We start from the raw sequence: 26947 nt of genomic DNA on the forward strand, positions 1-26947 counted from the left end.
AGGAGATTTAGATAATTATTTACGGAAAAACTATTTCAGAAATTTCAAAACACACACAAGAAACACTGTCAAATTTTTATAAACAGTCCGACTTATATCAAAAGATGATGCAGCTACTTATAAGAAGATTAAAAACTTCGGTTTGTTGACATTTTAGCTTGCGTTCGACGAACCTCACCGGTCAACCGGTGAGTAACCAGTTGCTAACCGCAGCGTTCTTGAGAGCTACCGATTAACTGGTTGCTTCCGATGTCGTTTTCGAAAGCTTTCGATGAAATATTGGTTCGTGAACAACCGGTTAGTAACCGCTGACGTCATTGCTGTCACGTGATTAACCAACCGGTTGCTATCAGTCGTATCGATTTATATGCGGCTTTGCCTCTAAATCTTAAAATAAAACAAACAGCAGTAATAACTCAAGTTTCTCTCATGGAATAGCTTATATGAAACTTATAACTTATTCAGAAATCTCTAAGGAAACTTTTCTAGAATCTTTAGGCAAGTATTCAAATTTATCGCAGTCAGAATTATTCCCATAGCAATTACACTTTTTTATATGTTGCATTTGGCATTACACTTTTTCTTCCGATTTCTGTAATGGCGCTTACATTTGTAGTTTTGACAGCATGTGTGACATTAATTGTCAATATTTGCACTATATCATGCAGCAATGACATTGATCCAAATGGATACGTTTTGTATTGTCCCTGTATGGGTAAGAATTTCATTCAATGCTATATCATATCAGCAGAAATGCTTTCGTGATGAAGAATTGTACAGCCGAAGTTACATCTTGCCAAGTTTCTGTTTCATAAATCATGATGTCGTTCCGTAGTGTTTTCTATGTTCATGGTGGGGTATCTTGCTCCCTGTAATTATCAAACTGATTTCATATTTATTTTATTGCGTGAAATTGTCGTACTAATAGTTAGAATGCTTTCAAATTTTGCATTTTATATAGACTATCGTTGTGCTCCAATGTACAGTGGCTCCCAAAAGGGTTCGTACACCTACAACTTTCAGCGAAATTGGCCCCTATCCGTTAGTTAGAATTAATATTTCGGAATAGGTATTTAATTATAAGATCTATGATCAATTTTTAACAAAACTACATAAAAAGTTTTTAAAAAACATTAAAACTTAATTTTTTAACAATAAAAAACCAAAAAAGGCCGGAAATTTTATCTCACAAAAGTCTTCGTACCCTTTGAAAAATGTCTATATATTATTGAATAACCTAACTTTTTATTAAGTTATTATTTACATGCAGTGTCAACAACACAACAAATTTCTTTCTTTTTTTTGTTTTGCGTAATTTCTGAGTAAGTGTTCAACCACATTGTCTCTAGTCTTACTGTTTTCTAGCTCTATTTTCGTTCCAAAGCCGTATTTTTGTAATCTAGCCACCAGACATCTCTAAATATGTTGCATTAAGTTCAAATCTGGAGATTGAGGGGGTATTTTCTAAACTTTAGGACAATTTTCGAGACACTAGATACCAACGTTAAAAACTGCTTCTTATCGTTATCTTGATAAAAAAAACAAAATTGTTTTTAATAACCAAATTTTTGGCTAAGTGTTCAAAATTAGGTTTTAAAATATTTAAAGGAACGGCATGGTTCATTATTTCATCAAAAAATGCCAAACTACCAAGTCCTGATGATGATATGCACCCTCACACTATAACACCTCCACCGTCATGATTAATTGATCCAACTAAGTTCTTAAGATTAAGCTCCAAATTTTTTTTCTTCTTCTACTTACAATTTTAACAAAAATGTTGAATTCCTTTTCATCCGTAAGTAAGACGTAATTGTTAAACGTTTTGAGCTTATTTATCATTGATTTTGCAACGAAAAGCATAAGCTTTCTGTTTTTCGCACGACCAAGAAAATTTCTGCGTGAAGAGGTCCCATTTAATCCAGCTAATCAGAGAACTTGGTGAACAATTTTAGGTGAAAATTAAATGTAAAATTTTTCATTTAACTCTGCAGAAACATTTACAGCACTCAAATTTGTATTTTTCCTAATATTTTTAACTTTAAATCTCCGATTACGCTTTGTTAACTTTGCCAGCTGACCTTTTCTTACCTTGTTTTCAGTCCGATTCTTTTCTTTAAAGCATTTTATCTAGTACTTTACTATAGAATGGTATAAATTCTCTAATTTTGAGACATTTTAAACCAATTTACGGCTACTATGAGGGAAAAAAATAGAATTTCGAATCGTGTTTGTTGTTTTTTACAAATACCAGCCTTTTTAAAGTAATAAGCACAATATTAAGGAATAAATAAGCAAAAAATTAAAGCCAAATGACTTTTAAGGGTCAACAAAATACAAAAGTATTAAATAATTGGCATATGATAATTTTAATCATGAACTTATTCGAAAATATTTGAGTGTACGATGACTTTTGTGGCGTGTTATTTCTCTGTCTCTTCGTTTTCTGACCCATTTCAAAAAGAATATCCGTCAATATTTTGAAAAAAAAATACTGGGTTGTATTTAGAATGACATAAGAATGATGTGAAAAAATATTGGACTTCATATTCGAATTCAGTTTTGCATTATTTTGGTTTTACTAAAAAATTTCAAAGTGTACGAACACTTTTGGGAGCCACTGTATATAGGGCCCGATTTATGCACGATCCCGCAGGACCATGAACTTGCGCATCAAAATATGGTTAATTTCGTTCTTCCTTTTTTTTTTTTGGAAACTACTACTTTGAAAATGTAGATTTTCTTCTGAGGGGGGCACCAAATTTTGCCAGGACCTGAGCATCACCTTCACTTGATCAGGACCTGTGTACTACATACATTTTATTAAATTTGGGCACATGTGTTCCCTTGGTCCTTGGTGACCTTTTAAACACTGAGGTTTTTAGGGATTATAGAATTAATTGAATTGAGCATTTCTAAACAAACTTTACTACAGTTTAAATCCATGCTGTCAATGAAAGTAGTAAGTTTTCTTAATTACAGATTACAATAGGTATGAATTAGTAGTTTGTGTATATCTCAATAATGTTCCACCTCTTAACATGCCTTTGGAATTTGGGGGATGGGGGGGGGGAGGTAAAATGAATCCATCTGCGGCAAAATAAAACTTTACAATCAAAGACTGGACACTTATGTTTTGATTATTTTATTTTTTGAGAGAAGGTCCTTTTCCAAACTTCTAAGTTCTATAGTTGATTACTCCCTATTTAAGTTATAATTGTGCATGTCATATAATATCAGTTTTTTTATTTGTGCTAAATATGATACAAAAAAAGTACTAAAAACTCAGTAAAACTAATGATCAAACTCAGCACTTAATGCATGATGCTAGCATAAAATCATGAATAATCTGTGCAATAAGAAATGTGCCCAGCTGTAATATTGAACACAATGAACAGATGTCTCTGAAACTGGTTCTTCTACAAAAATTGCCACGAAAAATAGCAATTAAATATTGCTTCTGTGCGAAAAATTTTGACACAACAAAGCTTTCAAAAAATAAAGTTCGAAATAACAATGGAAAATAAACTTAAGAGTTTTTATGCAAAATGTTGGGGGAAAATTCTGTTTCAAGATAGATATTAAGGTTTTCAAGATAAAGAGGTTCGAGATATCAAGGTTTGACTGTATTTATGCTAAAAAAATCTAATATTCTGTAAAAATTAAATTTTTATTTTGTTTGTACAGGCAGATTTGGTAATCAAGTGGATCACTTTCTTGGAGCATTAGCTTTTGCTAGTGGACTAAATAGGACATTAGCCCTTCCACCATGGGTTGAATATAGAACCGGACATTCAAGATCAGTAAGAAAATTAAGCTGTTTTATAATTTATTGTTTTTTTAGTAAAACAATTACTGTGTTGATTTATTTATATTCATTGACAGAAACATTTTTTATAAAAAAAAGCATATCTCCTAGGCTGGTCGTTTTGGATTTTTCCAGGTTGTTGAAATCAAGTTATACCTAGTATAATTCAAAAGTTCGGAGACAAGTTGTATGATACTTTACCCTGAATAGTTCACATCACCAAAGCACATGCACCTACAAAATAGTCACCTTGAGCAACTATGCACTTCTGCCAATGTACATATAACTTTTGGAAGCACTCGTGGAAACATTTGTTGCAATCTCCTCTAAGGCCTCCTGCAATGCAACTTTAACTTCATAGTGGTGAAGAGGAGACTACCTTTGCATGCTTTGATTGGATATCAAACAAATAATACCACGTTTCGTTGGACTTAGCTCCGTGTGACATTTACCTATTACCAGCAGTTTAAAAACATTTGCAGGAGCGCCGTTTTCTTTTGTCAGATGAAGTTAAACTTAGAAGGATTGCAGAAGGTTGTGAAAAATAACTTCCAGGAGTGCTTCCAAAAGTTATACAAACATTGGAAGAAGTGCATAGTTGCTCAAGGTGACTATTTTGAAGGTGCTTTGGTGTGAACTATTCAGGGTTAGGTATTATACAATTTGCCCCTGAACTTTTGGATCATACTACATAATAAGAATATGAGTCTAGGTGTCATAATGCCTAGTATAAGTTTCTAGTTGTGAAAACAAACAATTTAGATAGCATTTTAATGAATGGAATATATGTACCTAGTGTTCACTCTAGGAAAAAAAAGGGCAGGGTGCTGGTCTTTGAAAGGGGCATTATTTATTATAAAAAGGGCACTATTTCAATGTGGTGTCCCCCCACCGAAGACCTATAACTTACCCCTCAAAAAATACTGAGCCCTCCCCTCTCCACAAAAAGAGAAATAACATCTTGAAACAACTTACAAAAATTCAAACAGTGTAGTCTGTACCTGCACCTTGAGCCCCCCCCCCCCCCCCAACCCTTGATCGCCACTAACGACTTCAGTTTTTAATAGGATTTCATCCAGAAAATGCTTGTCTTTAGAATAGGGTTAGCTTGACCTCACGCCCTACTCCCCCCCCCCCTCTAATGCCTAATGGAACATTTGTCTAATGCTGAAACTTGGCTTTGTTCAATACTTTTCAGGCCAAAATTTCTTTTGAATACTTATCCCATAAGAGTAAAAAATTCTAGGCATTTCAAAATCCTTCGAATTTCAATGTAAGAAGAACAGTATTTAATAACTGATCCCCTATTCCAACCTCAATATTACCTAGTAATGTGCATTATGCCATTAAGTATTTTAGTAGACATCAAAATCATGATAAAAAGTTAATTCAACTTTTTAAAAATTATTGCACTTTAAACAAAGTAATTAAATTAAAATACTATGTGCAGTGCTTTAAAAATGCAGTTGTAGCAAGGTGCAGAACCAAAACGGCTTTATTTGAATTCTATTTCTAGTCTTGGACTTGTTCAAATTCAATATGTTTGTAGATGTATGCAGTGGCATAAGCAGCTGGAGCCAGTCCCAGATTTTTATCTCACTAGCATGTGAAAATTTAATAAATCCTCATTTTATGTTTGTGTGTTTTTTTTTGTTTTTTTTTTTTGATCTTTTAAATCAATATATAGTATTTATGAAAAAGAAACTACAAGATAATTTTAGTTGGAAAAAGTACAAGTATTTCAAAAGTATGTTTTTAGTTATGTCAATAAGTTTATAAATATAATCTTATAAAAATCGTATTCAAAGATAAAACAAATACTCAGCGAAGAGGAATAGATAAATACCCCAAAGCAGAATACTACTAAATTTGCGACGTACGTCGCAGAACAGACGCCTGAGCTGCAGAACAATTCTGTTCAAATGTGAGAGGAAAACTCAAACAAATTGTTTGCAGAAATTCTACAGATAGATATCAGTGAAATTTCTGCAGAAACCGCGGTGCAGAAAATCTGTATAAACCGCGGCGCAGAAAATCTGCATAATCCGTGGTGCAGAAAATCTGCAGAAACCGCTGTGCAGAAAATCTGCAGAAACCGCGGTGCAGAAAATCTGTAGAAACTGCAGATTTTCTACAAATATCTTCCAACTCAAGATAAAATTTTGCAGAAATTCTGCAGATTTCTTAAAATTAGAAGAAAATCTAAAATTCTTGCAAATTACGATAATTTGGCGGAAAGTTCGCGATGTTGAATTCAATAAGTCTTGTAGGACTTTCCCAATCGATCTTCATCCACTGCAATTTCCGCCACACACGTATGTTTTGGAAACATGCCAACATTGAAACACGTTCATCGCCGGAAATTGCGTATCTCGTTTGAGATTTCAATTCCTCTGCATCTAGAAAATATTTCAATTATTTAGAAAATTTTAAAGTGTTTGATTATATGCAACCCAAACTCGACTCATTTTATTTATTATTTCAGTAAATCAATTTCTTTATTTAGTAACATTATTTTAATTGCTCATAATTGCCATGTAAATTAACCAAAAAAATGTGGTTTGACACCTAGGTTCGGATTTTTATAAAATTTTGTTTCTTTGCTCTTTCTATACATTTTAGAAAGCATATAAACTATTTTTGGAGAATCTCAATCGGTTTAGGTTTGACACCCTGTTAAAGTTTTTTTTTTGATTTTTTAGTTTTCATGATCAACTAATTTTCCAAATTCAGTGCTCTTTAATTAGTCATTTGGTTGAAAGCTGTAATGTTTCCGGAAATATCTTATTTCCAAAGAAATAAATAGCAACAGTCCAATTAAAAAAAAGAAGAATAAAACCTCCTATATGAAACAATTTTGATTTTTGGCACCCAATTTGTGGAAAATGTCACGTTTTCTCGCGTACAATGCTTGAAGTACTTGCAGAACAATTTTGGTCAAATGGTTTTACGTTGCAGAACATCGTAAAATATTCTGCTTTGGGGATAAATAAATGTTTTGTAGTTGAAAAGTTCCCTGGCAAACTTCAAACAAAACAATATGTTTCAATTTCAAAAGCTTTTTTTTGGGGGGGGGGGCTAAAAATCCAAAATAACAACAATATACCCTTGTATTTTAGCTCAGTAGGCCTTGTACTGTGGAGTACTTAGGAAATAATCAGAAAGTTAACTAACCATAAACAGATGCAGAAAGATTGCTACACAATCACTAACAAATCGCCACAATTAGCTAAGCCTAATTTCCACGTGCAAACAAAAATCGGACACGAAGGGCTGAAACACTACGAAAATATCCTATTCCTACGATGTTTATTACTCAGTTTAACATTCTATTTCATTAATTAATTTTCATGTTGGTGAAGGTGTCGTTTTTATTACATTATTTTTCTTAATGTTCCCATTTTACAAGTACGATTTTGGGGAAGTGGTAGATATAAATGGGATAAAATCGACCTTTATTGAACCTTGAAATTGTAAACTAGAACGATAAATGAGGAAATATTTCGCAAATTATTTTTTAAAATTTTTCCTTACTTTTTTTTTTTTTTTTTTGTATTTTTTCAGAATTGACCATGGGCCATTTCAACAGGCATAGGTTGTGAGTTTCTTTGACTCTAAGAAATTTAAGCACTATATTAGCTTTCAAACCTTTTTCAATCATTTAAAATGAACGTTGTTTCCAAGCCGGTGACAAGGTTTATCAAGAGCATAGCAACCCTGCTTCTGTTCTATTCTGCAACAAAAAGAACAGCCTGAAGCATGCCATTAATCTTCATATTTTTTCTGCCGACTTCTTTACCCTTTTCCTAACTCTTTTAATTTTCTTTTTGCAGAAAGCATTGTCAAGAACCGTGTACTTTCCGATGCACGTGATGTTTGCGTTTGCACTCCAACAAGAAATTGAATAGTTCTTCTGTTCTTGTCCAAAACAAATATGTACTCCTTCTCCTTTTCCTGGAACAGGCACCCCCTGGTCCTTCAGGTGAAAATACTGGGAAGGAAAAACCATCTCCCTCTATTTCTCATTGTTGATTCTCAAAAGATAAAGAATGTGGAGAGATGAAACAGTGACTCCCCCCATCTTCATAGACTCCTTCCCACATCCTTTCAAACACATCCTCAGTAGAAGGAAGAACATGCTTTTGTTTTCATCTGATAAGCCTGTTAGAATTCCAAGAATCTCATACCCTCTTTGCCTAGGTGTGTGCTTCTCCTTTTATTTATGGGGCCGTTTTTAAGGTGAAATTCTGATGACATTGACAAGACATGGACGTTTTTGTTGATGATTGCTGGACAAATAAATTGACCCGATATTGCATTGGGTCCAAATGATGCTTGAGGCATCTTTTAAAAAACACAGGGCACACTTAGTTACTTATGAAAATGGCGGGGCACATTTTGCGATCCAAAAGAGGGGCAGGATGCATTCTGTCGATATGAAAAAGGGCAGGGCACTTTGCTCTTAAAAAACGGCCTAGCGGGAACACTATATGTACCCAAGCCGAATGTAAATTTTTTTTTTTTTGTTAAACACACCGGCGATATGCTACACATTGCAATAGCATATTTGTAAAATGTACAAAGACAAGAAAGGACAAAATTAATTGTAAAATTATTTTTTCAAATTTATTCTTTTAGCAAGCCCATGATTTAGAGGATTCCCCCCCCCCCTTTGATCTTGCGAATTAATGCTTTTGCACGGAGGGGGTGGGGTTTTGTTTTCTGATAAAATTGCATTGAGTATGCACCCTTTGCTCCCCTCCCCCCACTAACTAATGAACTTGGTTTTTCCTCATCAAAGGCATCAGTATTGGCACTACAGCTTTTGTGGGCCCTGACTTTCTTCAGAAGCTTTTCTCATTCAGCCTTCCTCTAAGAAATTGATCTACATTTCCTAACATTTAGAATTGCAAAATCTTCACCCCGGCAGCCCTTCCTTTTTTTTTTTTTTAGGTCTTCCTCTTAATCTTCTACTTGTAGGTGTTCATTTAAGACCTTAAAAAGGTGACCTACCCATCTGATTCTACTTAGTCAGGGTTCGTACGCCCTTGAAAAACCTTGAAAAGTGCTTGAAAAAAAAAAGTTCATTTTCAAGTGCTTGAAAACCTTGAAAAAGTTTTAAAACCTTGAAAATGTTTCTTAGTGCTTAAATTCTCTCAAAAATCAACGAATTGTGCTTAGAAGTTTTAAAAAAGTATTTCACCAATGCAATTTTCTGAACATGTGTTCAGTATGCAACATCGCGAAAAATTGCTTCCGTGTTTGGGATTTCAATCCTTTTGCATCTTGTAAATATTTTGATGTTTTTTACAACCGAAAGATATTTTGACATATGGTACCTTAGATTAGTTTATTTTTTGTTTAATTTCATTAATTAACAAAGAAATTAATTTCGAAACCATGACAACATTGAACTTACTCGGGTTTCGCGGAAAATTGCTCTTGTGTTTGAAATTTCAATCTTTTTGCATCCTGCAAATATTTAAATATTTTGGCTAATCAAATGTTAGTTTCGCATATGCTACCTTAGATTAGTATATTTTTTGTTTAATTTTAATAAAAAACAAATAAATTTATTTCATGGGAAACATGCCACGTCGAACGAACTCAGACTTTGCGAAAAATTGCTTCTCGTGTTTGAAATTTCAATCTTTTTGCATCTTGCAAATATTTAAATATATTCACTAATCGGATGTTATTTTCATATTTGCTACCGTAGATTAGCATATTTTATGTTTAATTTCAGTAAAATATAAGTTTATTTTATGGGAAACATGACAACATTAAACTTAATTCGCGAAAATTTGCTTCCCTTGTTTGAGATTTCAATCCTTTTGCATTTTGTAAATATTTTTATATTTTTGGCAATTAGTAGTTATTTTGACACTGCTACATCAGATTAGCTTATTTTATTTTTTATTTTAATAACTAAAGAGTTAAAGAATTTATTACCTTGGTCTTGTTTAATTATTTGCTTATTTATTTTTGCAATTTTGAATGATTATCTTTACCTAATTTTTGGTCATAACATATTTAAAAAAAAAAAAAAAAACTTAAATTTCAGCAGTTGAGCACCTAACAAATTAACTTAAAGTTTGTATTTTAAATATAAAGTTGATTTATATAATTTTATTTATAAGTACATCATTTTTTTATGTCTGCTAAAATAAATATGGTGTATAACAGGGGTGGTTGTGTTATGATTATTCACTTGAAATCCAGTAGTGTTCGTTTTTATGCTTTTACCTCCTTATATCTCCAACTTTCCCCTTTTCCTCAAATGTTCAAAATTACTACTTTATTAAGGTTGTGGGTACTTGGAGCTTACTGAAAGAGGCTTTAATCAGCAAAGGGTAGATAGCTTAAGGAGGGTCTTTCATCTTCATTTGGATCTAATAAATTGACCAGTACCAGCCTAGCTAGGCCCAGTGCCTGTTGCTGGTTATCAACAGGCACTGGGCATGGTATTTCTATGCAGAATATTTTGACTTAATAAACTATTTTATGAATTGTATGCATAGCAAAAGTTATTGTTGTACATATGTATATTCAAGTAATAGGGGTCTTAGTTTTAAAAATTATTCCCCCCCCCCGCCCCATTTTGCTCTTTGAAACTTTCAGGTAATTTTTTATGAACTCACAAATCACAATTACACCTGAATATTATTGCCTTTCTAAATTTAAATTCTAATTTCAACAATAACCCATTTTTTCCCAAAATAAAACTACTTTTGTCATCATACATGTCAACTTCTTTTGAATCTTTTCAATTTCGAAATATGGCTCTATAAATCTGAACTTGCACATTTATTGTCTATTGCAAGTTAATCAATGAAAGCTGAATAGGCTCAAGTTTGCATTCAGAGTATTTATCACTGCTTAAGCTGCTTTTGTATATTTTGAGGTGTAGAGACTGGACTGTGGACTTTCATAAACTTTTCTTACTTCCTAATTTTTAAATTTACTCGAGGACAGTTGAAATGCCTTATTGGCTGAACAGCTAATAAATACATACGAATAATTGATTTGCATACTTATAAATGATTTGCAAACCTAATATTTTTAGAACTTAATAGTGCAAACTGAAATAACTTTCTGGGTAGTGTTTTTGTCCTAACCACCCTTATATTGTAATAAACCACTGTATAGATATTGGAAATAAATGTTGAAACCGGGGGGGGGGGGGAGTGACTTCAAAAACTCCTCTCTGGCAATGCCATTGAACTTGGGTATTTTAGTTTCTTCCCATAAAAGTTAAAAGCACTTATGAAAGGTTTTTTTTTAAGTATTAATTTGCTGATTCTGGAAAATATACAAACCTCTGACTGCTGCAACCTTTGAAAAACCTCAAAATTAAACCTCTTGGTATCTGCTTCTCTTTATGACCGAACTTTTCAAACATTTTCAGAAAGACTTTCAACGCAGTAGATCTTTCATCAAAGCGTCTCTTGTTGTAGAAAAAACAATTTTGTTTTCCTATACTTTTTTGTATTATTGCCTTATTTCTATGTGTTTGTAGTAAATGAAATCTGCATACAATATTTTTAGTACAAATTTATGATATTGCCTTGAAAACAAAATTTTTTACCTTGAAAAGTACTTGAAAAGTGCTTGAATTTTTTTCTGCCTAAAGGGTATGAACCCTGTTAGTTTTAATGTGATTTAATAATATCCTCATCTTTATAAATGTTATTGTTCAATTATATTATTTACTATAAATATATAACAATAGATAATTATATTGTTCAGTAACAGTCCAGGAAACAATGATTTGCTGCAGTGATCCTTTTTCAGACTTCAGGATTAATATCATGTTGATAGTTCATTTCAGAGCCCAAATGGATGAGATTTTCCTCATCACTATGTTGAAAAAATATGTTTTTGGTTCTCAGCAGAAGTTTCAACTAATTATGAATTTGTTGTTTTGAATATAATTTCTGCTTTATTATGATGAATGTGAAAGAGAACAGCATGTTCAGTGTTATTTATGAAATTTATCATTTTGTTTCATGTGAAAGTAAATATTATAATAAAAACATGCTATTATTCTGTAGATACAAGTTCCTTTTGATACATACTTTGAAATAGAGCCTTTGAAGGAATACCATAGAGTAATTACAATGGAAAGTTTTATGCAAAATATAGCTCCAACGATATGGCCACAAGGAAAAAGAAAAGGTATTTCAAAGTTCTTACTCTTTTTCTCACTCTGAAGAAATACTTTCCAAGACCTTTTTGAGGACAAAGTATGACTCAATAAGACCTAAGTGCTGCATGGTTAAATCCATATTATGTGATTTTTAATGAAGTGGGATAGAACGGAGTAGAACTTAAAGAATTTTCATCTTTTCTAGTCTTCTGCTATTCTTCTCGAGGAGATGGAAATGATTGCAATGCAAAAGATGGAAATCCTTTTGGGCCATTTTGGGATACATTTGATGTAGATTTTGATGAATCTGTCTTTTATAATCCTTTACATTATGATGTCCATTATCATGACACAAGTAAAAGGTGGAATAAAAGGTAAATATAGGGAATCTGTAACAAAAATATAGCTTTTAATGAATTTTTTTGTTAGGGAAAAGAAATAATTTTTGCTATAGTAATGGAGTAAGAAATAGAATTCAAACAAAAATCAATAACATGTATGAAATTTTCATTTATATTAAAAGAAGTAAAAACGAATTGTATCTAGTAAAAACAACTGACTGAAGCTACTTCTTCATAATAATCTTAAATGCAGATTTAAGATTATTATGCAGATAATCATATAAATGCAGATTTAAGGTTTCAAATTTCTAATATTTGCTTGATAAAAAATATCTAGTTTTGAAATTAATTTTTTGTGAACAGTCATGCTGAGAAACTAAGTCACTCACTTATAGTATTTTAGAACAAAATAAAAAACGTGCATGTATTTCACCTGTGAATTCTAAAATTTATCTGTAAATATTGCATTCTATTCATAGCTATAGTGGTGTTAAAATTGCATTTTATTTTTGTTGCAATTTATTCATATATTTATGTCTGCATTTTTTTTCCATAGATTTCCTGTTTCATAAAATGACCATGATTATTGAATATTTTCACGAAATTTTATTTTTTACCTAGTAGCCACACCTTTAAATCTAGGCCTGTCGTTCAATAGTTTTACTGTACATTTAATGTTTAAGAAATGCAAATATTTAATATTAGGTATATTACTCTATAGTTGTATAAGTACAAAAGTAGAAGACCAGAAATTGATTAAATGGCAAACAAGTGTGATCCTTGTCATTTTATCAATCCTATTTGAAAATCAAATGTCCACTTAAACTGTTAACCCCTTTGCATGCAATAACTGTTTCTGGAAATTTTTTCCAAGTTAGAATCCTATTGAAGAAGCAGTTTCTCAACTAACATTTAACTGATTTGCTTGAGATATAAATAACTTAAATGGTAACCTTTGTTTCTTTCTTCTGTGCAAAAAGTTGGACCATAACCTGGCTTAAGTTAACCTTCATGTTTTCTAACTTAAATGCACACTAACTAATATGTAAGTGTGTATGATAGTTATTACCGTAAAAGTTTATATACCTTCTAAAATGCTTGTTACCTGTTAGGCAGGGTTGGGTTTTGGACTGTCCAAAACTGGTTTAGGACAGGACAGGTGGTTTTTACCGTCCAAAACTGTCTAAAACTGTCCAAAAGTGTCCGAAACTGTCTTAAACTGTCCAAAACTATGCTAAAGCTAAAATGGTGTAATCTAATCAATTCGTATTTACTGCAATATGTGTAATGTATAAATATAGATATTAATGAGGTTTAATTAATGAGTATTGGATAATATTTTTCTGAAAAATGTTCATTTAAAAAGTATTTTACTAAAAAAATGCCATTAACTATCACATAAAAACTTCCTTATGTAACAGTTGATAGAGTTATGAAAGGAAATTCACAACACTACCAAGACAGCTAATTTCAGTTCCATTTATAACTCAAAGGAATGTTATTAAATGTGCAATATTTAGCTGCCAAAAAAATTAATAAATAAATGGTTTTTGGAAATTAGTTTTACATGATGTTTTAACAAAAATTGTTCTTTAAATCATAGATTAAAGAACAAGACATTGATGATTAAACACTTATGTTATAAAACTTGTGTTATTCTTTTTTTAGTTCAGATTTTTAATATAGTACATTCTGTAACTAAAAAACTGTAATTTATTGCATTTAAATCAATTATTGCACTATATTTTGAACATTTTCTTTTGCACACATGCATAAATGTTGAAAAATTTGGTTTATGGAAAGAAAAAAACTCTTGCATACAAATTGAAATTTTTAATGAAAGATTCAACTTTTACGTAACTAGATTAAAATTAGCTGCATATATAAATTGCATATATATTTATACTATTTATACTTGAATGTTCACATAAAATATATTAAAAAGTCAAAAAAAAAAAAAAAATAATAATAATAATTTTGACACATTTTGTTCTGTTTTTATATTTTCTTACAAAATATAATTTCTCAAAGAGTAGTTATGGACACTTTTGGACACAAGAGTTTTGAATAGTATGGTAAAAACCTTGCCAACCCTGCTTTCATTTGCACACATGCATTAACATAGAGAAATTTGGTTACTAATATCAAAATAATAATAACTAAATAAACTCTTGCATACAAATTGATTTTAATCAAGAATTCAACTTCTATGTAACTACAGTAGGCACCGCTTAATGTGATCACTTTGGGACAAATACAATTTGATAACAATAACCAACTGATAACAATAACCGAAAAGAATCCAAGAGACACAAAATAATGATTTTTTATTTATTTTTTTTTTTCAATTAAGGTGCTTTTAACTGAACGCAGTTTTAAATTATTAAATCGACAGAATGGAAATATCTGAATTTTAAAAAGTTAAAGTTAAATTATGCAATTTTTAATCACATAGCAATAGGTGAAGTAAAATATGATTGTTTTCCCTGACATTCGTAAACCAGTTTCAAAGCACATTCAGCTTTTCTATCTTCTCCGGCATGGTTTTGCTTGTTGTTTAAATTTTAATTTAACTTCGCTTTGTTTTCAATCTCGACACAATTCCTTAACAGCTTACAAAGTAATGGCAACAATGGAAGTCCTACATCAATGCCTGCAACATGTCCAGCGACTGAATTTTTTTAGATGCAAAAGAAAGTTTTCTTAGGGAGAGTCTGTGGTCACTGGGGGCGAACTTTCTGTAACTTCATTCCTAGAAAAATTTTGAACTGCTATTGAAAACCACAAAATGCTAAACAGAAAGTTAGTCTCCTCAGGGTTTGCCTATGTATTTCTGCTAATTAAGGAACAAAAACGGGGGAAAAAAATGAAAGTTTATGAAAAAGTGATAACAATAAACAAAGACGCTGACTACAATACCGACTTTTTTAACGTGTGTTAACATACAAGTGTTCTGGGACTTAGTGATTCTGATAACATTAAGCGAATGATAACACTAACCGTGATCACATTAAGCGGCGCCTACTGTAGATATAAATCAGCTGCATAAAAAAGTTGAATGTTCTCATGGAATTAATGTTCAATATAAAACATTACTTTGATAATTTTTATTCTGTTTTGATGTTTTTTCAGAGTACAATTTATCTAAACATATAGTTTTGGACACTTTCGGACAGTTTTGGACACAAGGGTTTTGGACAGGACGGTAAAAACCAGGGTTTTTACCGTAGTGTCCAAAACATTGCCAACCCTGCTGTTAGGGTTTGTTTGCTAAGTTTTAACGTCCCCTCTAAGTAATCTGCAGATTCTTAATCTGTCCGTAACAGGCAAAATGGTCCGTAAATGGACCCAATTTTCCTCTATATGACACTGAAAGTTGTATTATTTTCAAAGATATCTTATCAAAAAAAAAACTTGTTGAAAAATTTAATTTTCAAAGAAATGAAAGTAAAATGAACTTTAAATTGGACGTTGGAAATCTGTCTGCAGATTTTTGCCAAGGACAGAATTTCTTTCGCAGGACAAAAAAGTAGCGCCCATGTTGAAAACTTATTTGAAATCTCTGACATATTTCTATAAATTGTTATCTTAATTTAATTTCCATGCAATCATAAAATCACAAGCTTTCACATTAAATTACGCATTTGCAATGATGTATCATTTTTAACTATCAGAGCTGGTATTGTAGTTTTCGTTCATTTTGGCTCATTATGAAGCATTGTAATTTAAATTCAAATCTGTGTGACTTTGATTTTCCAATATTTGATTTTTAATTTCTAACACAAAAGATTTTTGTACAGGTTTCCTCCTGAAGAATACCCTGTATTGGCTTTTACTGGTGCACCTGCTCCATTTCCTGTTCAAGAAGAAAATAGAAAGCTTCAAGAATATTTGATTTGGAGTGACTTGGTCCTCAAGAAAGCCAAAGATTTTATCAAGTCGATGGAACCAAAAGGACCATTTGTTGGAATACATTTGCGAAATGGTATGGATTGGGTAAGTCATTATTTCTCTGAAGTTGGTCATACTGATTTTAGAGATGAAAAACTGATTACTCAAAATAGCTTTAAAACGTTTAAAATCAATAAAAGGTTTGTAAATTCATTTTAAGTTTTGTTTTTCAAAATAAACACGAAAAAGGTTATGAGTTATAGAATATTCTGTTCTCATCTTGTTTATCTGCATGCAGTGAACGCTTGAAACTGGTTTTATTGCTTTGGTATCTTCTGTAAACTTTCAAATAATGTTGTTCTTTTTCAGTTTCAACAAGTTAAAAGCTTGTAAAGCATTCATTCCTTAAAGGCAATGTTTTTTTTTAAATCAATTTTTCTGCAAGTAGAAATTGTTACACCCTTTCAAAAATAACTGATTCAAGAAGTTGATACAAATAAATTTGGATTTTCACTAAGTTAGAGTACCAAATATTTGCATTACCTTAAAAATGTAAGCATAAATTTTTATTTATTGCCCTTCAACCCCAAAAGAAAAACAGCAAATCATAGTACAATCCAATTCTCTGTAGAATTATTCCTAATTCTTTTAGGTGAATAAATGCAAAATCCAAGTACAAGCAAAAAACAGCATGTTCATTTTTTGAATCAAGCACTGTAAATAAAAAGATATCAGGGCTGTATGCAAGGGGTCGGTTTATAGGGTACAAAATTCATCCAAAATCTTTGGAAACTATTCCAAAAAATGTTTCTTGTTATATTTGCTACTCCAGAGCTCGAATACGCTACCTTGCGGTGATTAACAACACTAAAGAAAAAGGTAAAACATTCCACTCCACTTGATTTCTTTGGGGTAAATTACAGGCTTCAGACAGTTTGTGATGTAATGTAATTTCAGAAGAAAAGAAAAGAAAGCTTCCCACAAACACTATGAAAAATTACTGTCATTCACTAAGCCTCAAAGCAAGTTTTAAGTTACGGCGTGTATTTGTTTTACCTTTTTCATCCGCCATTAGACAGTGGCTGCAGCCCCCCTCCTATAGTTTATTGGAGTTGTGAATACTCTTTTTGTTGAAAAAAAATATTATAATAGGCATACAAGAAAATCATGTAGTGTGCATATCAATCATTGTTTTTCATCAGATATAATTTTAAAGCAGCCCCTCCACCTTTTAAATAAGCTATTGTAACCAAAATCAATAGATGCACAAATGAAATCTGATGTATGATATAAGCTTCTTCAGAAATGTTTGGTAAAACCCTCCCCAAAACAAAAATCTGGTTACTGCCATGAATGAGAAATATGTTTTTTTAATGAAATTTTTCCAATGCACATTTCTTAAAGGAAGTGATTTCTTTTAATGGGTTGTGTAAAAAAGCCATTTCAAAAAGCATTAGCAGTACAAAGCATCCATGTTCTTGCTCCTGAGACTGATTTCTAGCTTAATGAGCTTATTTAATAGAAAAGAACTAACTTCAAAAATAAGTGCTTAAAGATATATATATATATATATATAGCTCATGAAATATGTACATATAATAACGTAATGCATAATTATGTAACATTTATACCTTTCTTTACTTTTTTATTAATCTTTTTTTTTTATTCAATCACTGTAAAAACAATGTCTTATCATTTTTATATAAATATTTATTTTTAAAGGTAAGAGCTTGTGAGCATATTGAGCACAGTCCACTATTGTTTGCTGCTCCTCAATGTTTAGGATACAAAAATGAATTTGGAAAAGCAACTCGTGAACTCTGTTTCCCAACCAAAGATACCGTTTTGAAGCAGCTGAGACGTGTTGTGAAAGCGCTTAGAGCCAGATCTGTTTTTGTTGCATCAGACAGTGATCATATGATTTATGACATTGAGAAGTCTTTGAAAGATTTAAAAGTAAGATTCATTTTTATGTGTATATATTTTTTAAAACTTTTATTAGTTGAGTTTTGAAGTTATTACCTTTGTCAATTGTACATGATAAACAACCAATTTTATGAGTTGATTTTTTGGTTGCGTTTCTCCATTTTCTTGCAGTGATGAATTGATTCATGTAATACTGAAATATCTGTTGTTTGTATGACAAATTTTTGTAAACTGATGTGGAATTTCATTTGTCAGCATGATAAATGATGAATCAGAAATGTATTTAAATATTTGTATGCGGTAGTAAGTTAATTGTGAAATAGATTAATTTTTTAAAGAAATATGAAGGATTACAATACATAACTAGTATGTTGTGACTGTCACGAAACTTTGATCGAAATCTTCTTTTAAACTCATGGGTCTAATGTAAATCGCTACTGCAAAAATCTGCTATTTGCAAAAACAGGAAGATTCCGATAATTGGGGAAATTGGCAGCCTTATTTGAGTGCCGTTAAAGTTTTAGCACCAATGCTTTGTGCAAGGAATGTTTTTCTTGTGCAAATGTAAACTATTAGTAGGGACATATCATTTGCTTTGCCATAAAACAACAGTATTATCAAAACAAATTTATTCATGCAAAAATATGTGGACTGTGTCAATTTCCCAATTATTGAAATATACCTGTAAAAACTGAACCGAAGAGCGAAAATTGAAAGTCATTTTAAGAGTCTTGCTTAGATTAATTCAAACTTTTTCTTTTCTTTTTTGACGAACAGAAGATGGCAACTGATAAAAAATTTTAATCATTGAGATTTTTCTGATCATTTGCCAATAATTGAATCACGTGAAAGGTTTTCTCAAGCAATCATGTGCAGAAACATTTCAAAAGTGATTTATCTTTTACATTGTTTTATTAATTAAGCATAATAGACCACTAAAATCTGCCTTCTTAAGTAATTAATGCCAAAGTTGAATCAGGGCATGCTTCCGTGTAAGTTCACTTTTGTTCCAAATTTTACCTAAATCGTAGTATTATTTCTTGAGATGTAGAGTTGCCTTGAGAAAAAAATATAGGCGTCAATCAGGGTTGCCAAATTTAAGAACAGTAAATACGGGACAGGCTTCTAGGAGTGAAAGGGGAGGGATATTTTTGAGGTTGAGGACAATTACTGCATATGGTGTATTTTTAAGGGGTGCTTTCCTACGTTGAACGTCTCTTCATGATAAATCTGAAAAATGCACTCGTAACTGAGCATTAAACTTTACAAAATGTCGCCGATCAAAGTATAAAAGTATTTTTCATTGTGATTGACGCCGTATGCGCAAAGATATACTTTTATTTACATTTGTCAATGCGCCAAGAGGAAGCAATCATTCGGCTTCTCATAGTCTGCCGCCAAAACAAAACCAAATTAAAACGAAAATAATTTTTGCGTTTGCTCCCACATAATTTTCTTATTGCGCTTTATTCCACAAATAATGTCTCATTGTGTGAAATATTGTTATTAGCTAGAATACGGGACTTTCTCCGTCCCGTATGAAAGTTCCCCTGGACGCGGGACAATTTTTCAAAATACGGGACTGTCCCTTGAAATACGGGACATCTAGCAACCCTGGGGTCAATTCTACCACCTCCTTGGAGTTGTTAGCGCTAAAATTGTATCAGTTATCGTATCCTCTACTTGTGGACCAATTTTTGCTTGATTCCATTCATTACTTATCATAATATAGAAGTAACATGAGGTGAAAAAAAAAAAGTTCTATTTCTCTACCACGTTTTGAGCTCTTGGCACCATCATTGACTGAGCATCTGTACCCTCTAAAATCTTCCTGTGAGCCAATTTTTGTTTGATTCCGCTCATTACTTCCTGAGATGTACCAGTCAGTCATAACTAATTGAGAAATTTTTTGATTGCTCCACCTCCCTTGGAGAAATAATTGGCACCAAAACTAATGAGCACCAATTCACATGGGAATACATATGTGTAAACTCATGTCACTCGTTCCTTTTCATGCTGTAGTTTTTGCACTAGAGCAGCCACAAAAAAAAAAAAAAAAAAAAAAACAGTCACACATATACAGACAGACATTTTCCAAAAATGCTCAAAATGTACTTGGCTCACCTCATAACAGCGGCGGTGACCCCCCCCCCCTTTTTATGGTCAATTAATTAATTTTATTTCCCAATTTAAGAACCAAAGCTAGAAATTATTTTTAAAAAAGCAGAAATGCCAAAAATCTCAGAACATAGCTACTTGTTTTACTTTGTATACCTGTTTACAAAACATTATTTAGCACAAGCAGTAACTTTTAGCTTATGTATTCATTGTTTAGATATTAGTAAATCAATTGTTATACTTAAATAAGCCACACTTGTTGAATAAATTATTACCAAGTATTTGTGACGCCTCAAAATACTTTGAAGCAGGGTTTGTTAATTTAAATTATCTTGATTTAAATCATGATTTGAATCAAGTGATTAAAAAAAAAAATCATTGATTCAAATCAACATATTTTTTTAACAAAATCATTGATTAAAATTAGTTTATTTTATTTCTACTAATTAATTTTGCATTTTTAGAATGTGTTGCTCTAAATTTAACTAAGGTAACGGCATCAGTAACAGACATGCTTAAGACATCGCTCTCAGGTTAACCCAATTTTCTGAGCCTTTTAATGTATTTAGACTTTTTAAGCTATTTTTTTCTCATGCATCTACATCTCATCTAACATTTGGCTGCTTCTGATACCTAGTTAATTCTATTTTTATTAGCACAATTTCAAAAAAAGGTCCCCCCCCCCCCCAGTGATAGACACTGACAATGCTGATGATACCCAGTAACAAATAGGATGAGGAAAGGATGAGTATTGAACAAAGTACCCCTTTTCTCTTCAAAATGTGCAAAAGTTCTTTATTTTTAGATGTAAAACCTTATCAAATTTGAATGGACATGAAACACAGGCTAACCTTGTAGTGGCTGTTCATAACCTTCCACCACTGCCTTATAAATACCAACAGGTTCATGAAATTCACTCTGGCAAAACTAGAAGGTTGCTTTGTATTCATGGGTCGCAGCAACATCAGTTTTACCCACCTGAAATTTTTATTATTTAAATGCAAACTTACGACTGTCTGTTACTGGACCCTTGTCTGTAACTGGTGCCATTACCCTACACTGCATTATACAATCTTAACTTCAACAGGCAAAATTATATGGATCCATCTTCTATGTGTGAAACATGTTTTCACTCTTGCAATATTGCTTTTTTACTCCAAAATTAGTTCAATTCAGCACAGAACCCAATAAAAATTTGCAGTTTCTCAAATATACCATCACTAATATAGTTAAGAAAAGTAATCGCTTAGCATATTCTTTTACACTAAGACGTACACAATGATGGAAACCTTATTTTTTAAGCAAAGCGTAAAACAAAATCATTTTTTCTTAGTGTAACACAATTATAAATCTTAAAAATTTATTGAATAGTGAGACAACTTATCTTAGTTTTTTACCTGAATGGATTCATGTATTTGTATGAACTATATTATGTTTATAAATGTAAAGTAATAACTAAAAATTAAAAAAATCTGATTTAAATTTTAAAAATCTGATTTTTTAAATTTTATTTATTTATTTATTTTATTTTATCAAAAAAGTCATGAACCCTGCTTTGGGGTAAATATGTTTAATTCATGTCTAAGTGTTTCTTCGGGAAAAGTTATTGTGTACATAATTCATCAAAATCTTAAGAAAAACATAAGTTAAGTAGTTAGATTTATATCAAATAACACTTATCTGCTCTCAAAACCAGCCCTAACAAAATTTTTTTGCTCTCTCTCTCTCTCTCTCTCTCTCTTTTTTTTCTTTTTAATTTTTTGTTTTGTTGCTAGAAGTTCTATCTTTTTTGCCCCCCCCCCCCCCACTTATAAGCCCCAATCGCCACCTCTGGCTCAAAATGTGCAAATCAGTCGAAATTCAGAAATTTTCACGAATTCAATACAGTTGACCCTTGTTTTACACGGGGGTTACGTTCCATGGAAATGCTGCAAAATTTGAGACCTAATACTAGCATTAAAATAGGGGTTGGTACTGTAGATAACAAATTACTTCATTCTAGTGATGACTAATTGTATAATAAGTTTAATGTGTACTTATACTGACTTTTATGAACAACATGCATAAAGAAAACATAAATTAATTTCGTGTTCTGTTTATAAAAAAGAGCTGGAGAATCTTCCTTCACTAACAAATCAGAAAGATCATTTCTAACTGTCTAGGAATGGCTCAAAATTTAAATGAACGTTTTAGGTTGTGCTTCACCACTGTCGGTATCCTCGTTGGTTTTGGCCTCCTTTGTCTCCTAAAAGCTCTTCTTCCAGTGAGTTCTGAACTGTGTGAGTTTAATAACTTTACTTCTGGAAAGAGCTCTGGAAACAATAGCATAAAATGTCTACAGTGGCCCAAGCTCGATTCTTAGCACGGCAAAATGCAGTTTATTACGCGTAATCTGCAATCTTGAATAGTTTGGATTCTGAAAGAGGGGACAATTTTATCTGTTTGCAATGCCGCATCCGCATAAAATAAAATAAAGGTGTCAAATCTTAAACCGCGTATAATCGAAACTGTGTAAAATAAACCCACTTAAAACAAGGATCTACTGTACTTTTTTCTATATAATCTAGCTGGAAGTAAAAAGTCAATACATTACCACTATCTTATAAAATCATTCACATTGAGACAATTTGATTTTCATTTAGTAGCTGATTTTTGTTCTCTATAAAATATCTCAAACTCATTGTGATTCATAAACCTGCATGTACTATGATTACAGGTTGTCCCTAAAGTTTGTAAACAATTGCTAAAAATGGGATTTTTAGCATTTTGACAAAAATGTTTGTTGTTTTTGTTATTATTTGGCAAGTAACATTTTGAGTTTTTGCAAGTGTTTACGAACTTTTGGGTCACACCTACTGTTATTCCTCACTTAAAATTTTAAAATATTGCGAATGCAAGATAACTCATATACTTATGCTTTTTGCGTGTATACAATATTGGGTTGTACTAAGAATTTTTTTATCTTTTTAGGTAAAAGCTTACAAACTTTCTGAATCCGACCCTCATGTTGATCTAGCAATACTTGGACTGTCAAACCATTTTATTGGTAATTGTATTTCTTCATTTACAGCATTTGTAAAACGGGAGCGGGATGTAAATAACTTGCAATCTTCTTTTTGGGCCTTTCCAGTTAAACAGGAAAATGATGCTGTGAACCGAAATCACGATGAGTTTTAGCTTTTCTTTTTTAATTTTTAAATTCCTTTCATTTTAAAATTTTTAATCTTTGGTTAAGATTAGACTGTATAGTCTGCCAAATCTTTTACCAATATTGTTAGTTGGTTGGAAGCAAATATTACCTGTAGATTTCTTTTGCATTTATCTATAATGCACACATTAAATATCAAGTAAGTACAACAAGCACCTTGACAAAAGCAATTGCAATTTCAGTGATGATGAATTACTGTCATTTTTCATAAGTTTTTGCTTGTGCTTAGCAAACAAAAATGTACTAGGCAACTTAATGTGACTGGCAATTTTATTTTATAGGTTTTATCTTTTATTGTATATATTAATGAAGAGGCATGATTATAAACGTAAAAAAATGAGATATTTTATGTAGAAATGGAGAACAAATGCAAACTAACAAGGAAGAACAAATCCTTGTGATAAATTTTAGTCAATTGTTATACATAAACAATTCAGCCTTCAAATTAATTTATAACCAATGTTCGACAAAAACGGGAAAATCGAAAAAGCCAGAGAAAATTTTTAGGCACCAGATAATTTATCTTTTAAGAATTCAAAAGAATTTCTAGTATAAGATAGCTTCTGAATAAACTACTAGCCAAGGCATCTTTTTTTATGCTCTGGTTTTGTCGAACCCTAATTATAACTATTGAAAACGTGTTACATGATATAATAGTGTTTTTTTTTCTTTTAATTTTTATTTCATTTAAAAACCAAGAAGCTGTAGAAATGTGATTAATCTTACTCTATTTTATGGTTTTTAATTATATGTTTGTGTACTGTGCAGAATAGTCAAGAATCAAATATTGCTTTCAGTAAAGTAAGACAACGTTAGAAAAAGCACAAATTTGCCAGTTACAGCAGACACGTGTTTCGGCGTTACAGGGAACGCCGAAACACATGTCTGCCTGTAATTGGCAAATTTGTGCTTTTTCTAACGTTGTTTGTCTTACTTTACTGTTCAGACAAAGGTATTTATTTATCTTATTGCCTTCAGGTTCATTTCATAAATTTTCTTTTAAAGTTTTTATCTTATGGAATTGCATGACAATTGGTTTCACATATTTCATGTGAAAATATACAAAAAAGAGCTCTTTATTTTGTATTGTGAATATTAAACATTTGGGGTGTGGCTGAAGATCAAGATCGAAAAATTTTCCGGTTGACAGTGGCGAGTAGAAAGAAATTTATTAGTTGCAATTCCTTTCTTTTTTCCCTAGCTGTCAATTTTGTTGCAAAACCAAAAAAAGTAACTTAACATTAAATAAGTTTTTCAATTGGCTACTAAGTCAGTATGCACGATTATGCTTCCGTTATTCACCATTCCCATCAGCTTTTGACAATTCATCATGTTGTACGATCATGATGAAGATATATTGTTGAAGTAACTTTTCGCTGCCAATAGAGGGAACTAATGATAATACAGGTTGAGTTGGGGAGAAGGTGGCAAATGATACTGATGTTTTTGGTTGCCGCTTTTTTTATTTAGTTGTCTTTTGACAAGTGGAGACTGCTAAGCTTGTTCTAATTGTTGCTGATGAATAACTGTTATTGAACAATTTCCTATTGAAATATGTTAAACTATTTTATTTACCATAATTTTTAGCCTCTGATTTGCATTTCAAAACTCCCAACTGTTTTTTTAGTTTACTCCTTGGAAAAAAGGGACCTGTATTCTTTTCTCTTTTTTTTTTTTTTTTTCAAAAACATACCAAAAAGAGACCCTAATCTTAACTTCTAAAGGTTAAAATTTGGAATGTACTGATTAATTCGTAGTAATTGATGAATTAATTGACTGAAAAATTATTTTTTAAATTAAAATTACCTGAAAGATTTGATTAGAACAAGAAACTGTGCTGAATGAATTTATTGCATGTAAGCAATATTTTAACTCTAGCTATTGTGCCCCTATTAGGTTCAAAATTTACAAATGATCATGGTTAAGGTAGCTTAGCTACACCATCTCTATGAAACCAAAAGTCTCCAAGAAGTCCAGAAATAAATTCAGATCTCTTAAAATTATGAGAACCGTGAAATTTAAGCACTTGGAATATGATTGGGAGAGGCCTGATTGCTCCTGCAACAATCGCAGTCTGGAAGCTGTTTCTCCCCTTGGTGAAAAGCAAGGGATTTGATGTGTCCATTCAAAAAGCACGATGGATATTGAACTGGTGAGACCATCAAGGTCTTCAATCAAAACACTATGAATGATCAGGTGGAACCTGACGAATTACATTCAACTCCATCCTTTTTGCTCGAGAAGATTTCTGAGAAAGTCGGAACTACTGCTATTTTCCCGGGCCTTTTTAAAAGCAGTCTTGGCCAGGGAATCGACTTTCCTCTTTTCGATCAAGCCAAAATCGGAGGGAACCCATTGAAAGTATATAGAATGTCTATCAAAAAGCTGAATCACGAGATCTAGAATATTCATGCTTGTCAAGTCCCCAAAAGTCATCAATTGAGAAGGTACTGTGCAGAGGAACGTCTGTTCGTTCAGATCCTAATATCCTCGAAGTCAAAATCTGTGGTCGTGTGTATAAAATGTAATCCTCTTACATTTTATATAGATAGCTATTAATCCTTTTTTGGAAAAGGAAGTAAAAAACTAACTTTTGAGGACTTAAAACTAAAAAAGGGATTTTTAGAGAGGAAAACAGACCAGTTGGGAGCCGTGGCACTTCTTCCATAGCTAATATTCAAATTTGTTGGGGCTGCTTTGCTAGCCCTTTCTGTAGTTATTGTATACCCACCAACTATGAAACTCAAAACCAAATTCACCAAAATTCTAAAGATAGAAAACTAAATACATTAATCATATTAACTGAATTCTACTTGAAGACTCTCTCTTTTTTTAAATAGTAAAATTTTCACATTTTTATCACTTGCAAACTATAGGCTTGAAGTTATGGTACTTAATGGTAAAAAGATATTACTTGAATTGGAGATAAAAATATGAAACAAAAATTATGCTGTCAAAAGCACATTCCATGACAGAAAACAGCAGAAGGATTTTTTCCCTTCTTCCAAAAAATTGTTGACACATTTTTCAAAAAATTTTCCTAAGCACTGTGATTTACTTCAACATTCATGTGATACAAGCTCTATTTTTGTAACTTATGTAATAAAAGTATTTTTCTGTGAATTTATTTATTTGTTTAATTTTTATTTATTTATTTTTTTGTTGTTGTATGAGTTCTTACGTACAATTGAGTAAGTATTAATGCTAAAAGTTTCATGTTTCCTCGATTGACAATCAGCCTTTTTAGCCTTGTCTGGTGCAACATATTTACTGGATGTGTTTCGTTAAAGGTGAATGTTTAAAGTTTTATTGCTTAATAATTCTCAGGATCAAGCATTTCTTTGAAAGTTGTGTAGTATAAAATCCTAATAAGTTATTGATTTCAAAACTAAAATCCAGGCATCAGCGTTTCCACCTACCCTTTGAAGGAGAAATACTTCAGGTATAAATGCCATACCGCCCCAGACTGATGGCACGCTGAAAGATTTCATTGGGTTTGCACAAGT

At 31.8% G+C, this 26947-nt stretch overlaps 1 protein-coding gene across 1 annotated transcript; it reads left to right on the plus strand.

Moving 5' to 3' along the window:
* The first annotated feature begins 595 nt into the window (after positions 1–595).
* LOC129230673 (GDP-fucose protein O-fucosyltransferase 1-like) lies at positions 596–26568 on the plus strand. Its single transcript, XM_054865088.1, has 7 exons — positions 596–715; positions 3688–3803; positions 11863–11986; positions 12163–12331; positions 16099–16294; positions 17912–18145; positions 23204–26568. The coding sequence occupies exons 1-7, from the start codon at positions 598–600 to the stop codon at positions 23408–23410; spliced, it is 1164 nt and encodes a 387-aa protein (XP_054721063.1). The 5' UTR covers positions 596–597; the 3' UTR covers positions 23411–26568.
* Positions 26569–26947: the final 379 nt, after the last annotated feature.

This window comes from Uloborus diversus, chromosome 9 (assembly GCF_026930045.1).
Source record: "Uloborus diversus isolate 005 chromosome 9, Udiv.v.3.1, whole genome shotgun sequence".
Lineage (NCBI taxonomy): Eukaryota > Metazoa > Arthropoda > Arachnida > Araneae > Uloboridae > Uloborus > Uloborus diversus.